Source organism: Nothobranchius furzeri, chromosome 2 (genome assembly GCF_043380555.1).
Source record: "Nothobranchius furzeri strain GRZ-AD chromosome 2, NfurGRZ-RIMD1, whole genome shotgun sequence".
Taxonomy (NCBI): domain Eukaryota; kingdom Metazoa; phylum Chordata; class Actinopteri; order Cyprinodontiformes; family Nothobranchiidae; genus Nothobranchius; species Nothobranchius furzeri.
The window spans coordinates 16,900,995-16,907,936 of NC_091742.1; the positions used below are offsets into that span (position 1 = coordinate 16,900,995).

The following is a 6,942-nucleotide window of genomic DNA, read 5'->3' on the forward strand; positions in this document are numbered from 1 at the left end:
AAGGACCTCTGTGAATCCAAGCTAAATTAAAGATGACCCTGTGAGTCCTTCCTGGGTCCTTGTGCACATTAACTAATAATCCTGGGTTAGATAGACTCTGAGACCTTAGACAGAAGGTCTGCTCACCAAGATGCACATTCTACAACTCCTAGCTGTTCTTCCTCCTGATCAGTAAGACACCTGTTCAACATTCCCAAATCAATCCCGAACAGCATCCCATGTGTCATTAAAACAGCTGTTACAAGGACCAAACCTCTGTTGTAAATCCACCCATGGACCTTTTATTGATTGTTTTATGCTTTACAACAGCAGCAGGCTTCAGTGCTCCAGGTGCTGGTCCTCTGGAGCAGAGCAGTTACGGTGCAGAAGCTTTGTCCAGCGAGACTCCATCCTGGAGGAGATGTAACTTCCACCAGACTTACAGATGAGTTTCACACTGAGCTGATCGATACTGTACACCAAGAGGCTTTTCATCACAGAGTTGCAGCTGACTGGGATTCTACTTTAATGTAAACACTCAAGATGGATGCCTGTCATTGAGAGGACGAGGTGGAAGCAGCCATCTTTGCTGCAGTCACACAGCGGACGGAGATAACCTCTGCTGCCATTTCAGGTGTTTAGCTATATTCAGTGGAACAATCTGAGGACACACCCATGTTTGTTCTAGAACCCATCATGTGATTAAAGATGGAGCGTCAGAAAGGCGTTGTAGGCGTTTTAAACAAAGCATCTAAAGACTACAATAAACCAGCAGCTCCAACAAGTCTCTGAACACGGGACCAGAGGACTAAAACCAGACCATCAAACCTCTGTTTCAAAGAGGATGTCCTTGATTCCATTAGACCAGCTCCCAAGCACCAGCCCCAGTTCCCTGATACCAGTCCCAGTTCCCTGACACCAGTCCCAGTTCCCTGATACCAGTCCCAGTTCCCTGACACCAGCCCCTGTTCCCTGATACCAGTCCCAGCTCCCAAGCACCAGCCCCAGTTCCCTGATACCAGTCCCAGTTCCCTGACACCAGTCCCAGTTCCCTGATACCAGTCCCAGTTCCCTGACACCAGTCCCAGTTCCCTGATACCAGTCCCAGTTACCTAACACTAACTCCTGATGCTGCACATATTAATCTGATGATATAATTTGAGTTTTCCTGCCATCTTGGCTTAACTCCAGCTCATGGAACCTTAAAGTACCTGAATGTTGACATTTCTGTTTTGGAGTTTCAAACATGTCCCAGAATTCCAGCTTGGATTGGGACAAAAATAGTTCTAATGGACATTTACCAACAGAACTATTTTAGATTTTTCACATCTTCCCATGTGGATTTGATGGATTGTTTTTACATATTTGGCAATTAATTATTTATTCAATGAACCTTTTAATATTTTTGTTGTTTAAAAACACCCAAAATAACAAAATCAATGATGAACATGTTCTGAGCCATCTCCACTACAGCTCCCATTCATGCCTGATGACACATTTTATTTCGAATGTACAGATTCAAGGTTCATTTTAGTTTTTCCAGCTCAAATGTTCCTTAAAGTATCCTCGGCTGCAGACATTGTGTGACATTTAAACGTGATGGTTGGTTGGCAGAACGTGGTGATTTTGATCAGAATACTATGACATTTTCCAGCTTTTTAAAAAATATTTATCCTCTCTCACAAGTTTTCAGGTATGCCAGGCACAAATGTCAGATGGTGACTGTGGAGTCAGCGGCCAGAGCCGGAATTGGATTGTTTAATCCTAAGAAATGGAACTTCAAAGCCAGTGTTGACATTTAAGAGATTGTTGAGAGGCTGTTTTTCTCTGAGATGAACGTTTGTCACTATTTTACAGTCGACTGGATGAAGTATTTGACAAACTGGGATCAAATCCACACCGATGCACACTAGCTGTACCTTACACTCAATTAGGAGCCAAATTCCACATCAGGAAAGGAAAGGAAGAGCGCCATGCTCCAGCCACGAGGTAAAACAGGATCTAGATCTCCAAACTAAAACCAGACTTTCATCTCAACGTGGTCCAGGCACAGGGAAGGAACTGAAGAACGGCTTGTAGGCACCAGGATTTCCCCGCAGTGTGTGTGTGTGTGTGTGTGCGTGCGAGCGCGCGCGCGTGTGTGGCGGGCCCTCATGCTCTGTAACACCGGAACCGCAGGAGTTTGTGGAAGGCCTGTTTGAAGTCCTCATTGGACATGGTGTAGATGATGGGGTTGATGAGGGAGTTGAGGTACCCCAACCAGGTGAACATGTCAAAAAGCCCCGGATGGAAGCAGGACTCACAGAGAGGCACTAAGAGGGTATAGATGAAGAACGGGAGCCAGCAGATGATGTAGGCCCCCAGGATTATCCCCAGAGTCTTGGTGGCCTTCCTCTCTCGCGCGGCGGAGATGCGCTTCTTCTCCAGCAGCGCGTCAGACACCGTGACTTTGACTTGGCTCACACTGGAGCAGGAGGATGCTTCGATCGTCCCGTAGTTCAGGGAGGTGGTGGAGGCCACGGAGCCGGGGGAGTTGGTGATCAGGTGCGCTGAGGTGAGTCTCTTCCCAGGCTTGTTGTGCGCCTGCTTCAGGATGCGCTTCCGAGCTTCCACGTAGATCCTCCCGTACAGGGCAATGAGCAGCAGCGTGGGAATGTAGAAGGCGCCGAAGGTGGAGTAGATGGTGTAGAAGATGTGGTCCGTGTTCACATTACAGCTCTTCACCTCCTCCACCTTCACCTGGCGCCAGAAGAAAGGGGGCAGGGAGATGGAAATGGCGATCACCCAAGCGGTGGCGATCATTCCGGCGGCGCGCGCCGGCGTGCGCTTCTTGGAGTACTCCACTGCGTCCGTGATTGCCCAGTACCGATCCAGCGCAATTACGCACAGATGGAGAATGGAGGCGGTGCAGCACGTTATGTCCGAGGAGAGCCAAATGTCGCACACCACCTGCCCCAAAGTCCAAGTCTGGCACACAGTGTAGAGCGCGCTGATGGGCATCACCAGGATGGACACCAGCAGGTCCGTGACTGCCAGGGACGCAATCAGAAAGTTGGCCGGCGTGTGGAGCTTCCGGGACTGGTAGATGGTGGCGATGACAAAGGCGTTGGAGAGGGTGGTGGCGAAGGTGATGAGCGCTAAGGTGACGGCCAACGCTGCTTGGAACGCCAGGCTGGGGTCCTTCTCCTCCAGCCTGAAGGTGAAGTTCTTCTGCGACTCATTAGAGGAGATGTTCATCAGCTCTGCGTAGACAGCAGGAGACAGGCTGAGCTGACTGACATTCTCCATCCCTCCACCTTCCACCGTCAGATCCCCCTCTCATCGAGCTCACAAGCGCGCGCGTCTCCTGAACCGAAACACCAACGCGTCCCCATCTCCCGCAGTCACCTAACAGTCACAAACACGCGCGTTTCTGCCTCCTCTTCTTCATCTTCTTCACTTCATCCGCAGCATCTTTCCTCTGGTGGATCTTCTTAGACAGCCCAGAAGGACGCAGCTCTCCATCACCCCCCGAGCCTCTCCGAGACGTCAGGATCCGTTTCAGACCTCAGAACCCACAGAGAGAAGCAAGCTCCGGTCCGCTCCGAGTGGCTCCTGTCGGGTTCCGGTCGGCTTTTATGCCGCACCCTCCTCTCTCTCCTCCGGCTCTCGCGCGCTTCGTTATCAGCAGCTCTGCTCGCAGCTGCTCAACTTTGGGTTCCTTTTTATTCTCATGAAACATGAATGAAAAGATGAGCAGTTTTTCTGATGAAGGTTAGAAAATGAAAGCAGAAGTTTTAGGAATTAAGTACTTCAAATGTAAATGAAGGCAGTAGAAAATATTACTAAACTAAAAATCTAATTAAATGTATAAAATACATTATTAATAAACAATAAAACAAACATTAATACATCTGTTCATTGATTTCCGTTTAAACTGCCTTTGCTATGGAAATCTCCAAATAATTTCATTCAAGTGTTTCTTTATGTATTTATTTACTTTTGCTGTGATTTTACTGTTCTTTAACTAAAAGTTATTTAACACATAATATCATCTAATGAAGTCATAAAAACGAAAAAAAAGTGATTTTAGAAAAAATCCAAACCTGCTTCTATTTAATCTGCTCAGAAGATTCTCCTTGCTGGTTCTGTTGGGTCTGATGGGTGGAAAAGCTGACAGGTAGAACAGCTGAGGGTTGGAACAACTGATGGGTGAAACAGCCAATGGGTAGAACAGCTGAGGGTTGGAACAGCTGATGGGCGGAACAGCTGATGGGTGGAACAGCTTATGGCTGGAACAGCTGATGGGCAGAACAGCTGAGGGTTGGAACAGCTGATAGGTAGAACAGCTGATGGATAGAACAGCTGCCGGTTGGAACAGCTGATGGGCGGAACAGCTGATGGGTAGAACAGCTGATGGGCGGAACAGCTGATGGGTAGAACAGCTGATGGGCGGAACAGCTGATGGGTAGAACAGCTGATGGATAGAACAGCTGCCGGTTGGAACAGCTGATGGGCGGAACAGCTGATGGGTAGAACAGCTGATGGGCGGAACAGCTGATGGGTAGAACAGCTGATGGGCGGAACAGCTGATGGGTAGAACAGCTGATGGGTGGAACCGCTGATGGGCGAAACAGCCGATGGGATGCAACAGCTGATGGGCGGAACAGCTGATGGGTGGAACAGCCTACGGGTGGAACAGCTGGTGAGCGAACAGCTGATGGGTGGAACAGCTGACGGGTGGAATAGCTCATGGTGGAACAGCTGATGGATGGAGCAGCTGATGGGTACAACAGCTGATGGGCGAAACAGCTGATGGGTAGAACAGCTGATGGGTGGAACCGCTGATGGGCGAAACAGCCGATGGGATGCAACAGCTGATGGATGGAACAGCTGATAGGTACAACAGCTGATGGGTACAACAGCTGATGGGCGGAACAGCTGATGGGCGGAACAGCTGATAGGCGGAACAGCTGATGGGCGGAACAGCTGATGGATGGAGCAGCTGATGGGTACAACAGCTGACAGGTAGAAAACAGCTGATGGGCGAAACAGCCAATGGGCAGAACAGCTGATGGGTAGAAGAGCATTCCAGGAGCTTCAGATTCTTCTACAGAAAAGTAGAACAGATCATTTCATTTGTCCGTCTGCCGCTCTGTCACCCCTCCTACAGGTTCCCCAGTGTTTCCCTTGGCCCTGTCTATTTGCTGGAGCAGCAGTCTGATTAACGAGTGTTTGTATAACAGCTGTTTAATGAGGTTACAGGAAGCTGAAGCACAAACAATTATCAGAGTCGACTAATTAAAGGAGATGTGAGTTAAGAGCTGTTTCAGGAGTCAGTCTGTTCCAGCTGTTTCCAGATGTTGCTGTGACAACATGAGGTGAACAGATGGGATCTCAGTGTTACAGAGCTTTGCATCATTGGCCTTGCATGGATCTCCTTTTGGGTTCACTCCATCGTTTAGTTTAATTGCACCTTGTTGCGTCAAAGTTTGAGTTCCTGTTTACGTCTCTCTGCAGATCTGCTTCCATTTCAGACCTGACATCAGGACCCAAAAGCTGGGAAGGGGGAAATTTAGTTGAATGGAGGCTAATTATAACACTAGATCAGTTTCCCCCAGGCCCTCACTGACTTATCAGAGGGGTTTGGAGGAATTTGAAGAAATAAAATAATCAGCAAGTGAGAAATGAAGGCCAGCTGCCTCTACTCACCAGGAATTAGACACTTTAAACCAAACTGGATTCAAACAGGAGGCTAAACATTAAAATGATTTATTCTGAAATCTAAACCCACTGCAGGTTTGAGGCTCGGTGAAGCTGAAGCTCATTAGCAGGATTTTTTAAAGGTCAAAGGTCACCCTGTGAAGTGCAACTTAGCATAAAAGGCACAGGCAGGCGCCAGGACTTCACCTGCTGGTCTATAGATTACCAATCTGAGCTGTCTCCTTCATTTCCATCATGTCCAATGAAAGCAGGAGGAGTGCTCTGATTGGCTGCTGGTTCAGTTTTGGAGCCAGTGATGAGTCTAAGACACTCAAATAAGATAAATTATTAGCTGATGCATGGTCTGAGAGGGCAGACATGAAACCAGCAGCTCAAACCTCTGTCGGGTTTCTATTGACCCGGTTTGCTGAAGCGAGCTCTGAATTACAGAACCAAGCTCCGACGACCTTCATCAGTTCACCTGCAGCCTCTTCGTCGATGGAGAAAGTCACATGACCCACGCTCTGAGCTTCCTGCTGTAAACCCAAACAGCTGCAGACCCCAGAGGAGTTGGTGATGCAGTCCTTCAGAGTTTCTGTCTGTTTCCTTTTGTTTCAGGTCATTTTCATGCTTTTATTTTATAAATCTGGTAATTTTTGGTTTTATCTCCTGTGCTTTCTTCAGTGTTCCTGTCACATTTGTCCCTTTCTGTCTTCAATCACTTATTTTGTGTTTTCATGAAATATATCTCTGTACTTTAAAGCCTTTTTAGGATTGTTTTCTCTATTTTAATCTGATTATAAAATCAGAGATTTGTGTTTTTGTTTATGTTTTAGTTTCTCATCATTTTAATCCTTTCTGTTCTGTTCGTTTTATTTTTGTGCTAATTTGTTGTTGAAGGGATCATTATGTTTCTATTAATCTCCTTATAATCTGTTCAGGATTAAACTGGAGCTTCAGGGACATTTTATCCCTCCAGAACATTTATAGGTTTGGCGTCCAGTCTGGTTCTGCTTGGTTCTAATAACACAACCTGTAGACTGAACAAGACAACCTGAAATCTGGAACCAAAACACGGGTTTGTTACTTTGTTTAGAAAAAAGAGAATTTAATCATGTCTGTAATCTAAAATAAGTGCTGCACTCATGAAGCGTAGAGATAAAGCAGGCCACTCGTATATAAACAGCCCAGAGATTTGCATAAGAACAGATCCTGAGTGTTGCTGCAGATAATTAGCCAGAGATTTTAATGAGTGTTGAAACAGTCAGTCATGTTTCAACA

At 47.0% G+C, this 6,942-nt stretch overlaps 1 protein-coding gene across 1 annotated transcript; it reads right to left on the reverse strand.

The window, feature by feature from the left end:
- Positions 1-258: 258 nt before the first annotated feature.
- Positions 259-3,723, reverse strand: LOC139066351 (5-hydroxytryptamine receptor 1B-like). The gene has a single exon (XM_070548848.1). The coding sequence runs from the start codon at positions 3,265-3,267 to the stop codon at positions 2,131-2,133; it is 1,137 nt and encodes a 378-aa protein (XP_070404949.1). The 5' UTR covers positions 3,268-3,723; the 3' UTR covers positions 259-2,130.
- Positions 3,724-6,942: the final 3,219 nt, after the last annotated feature.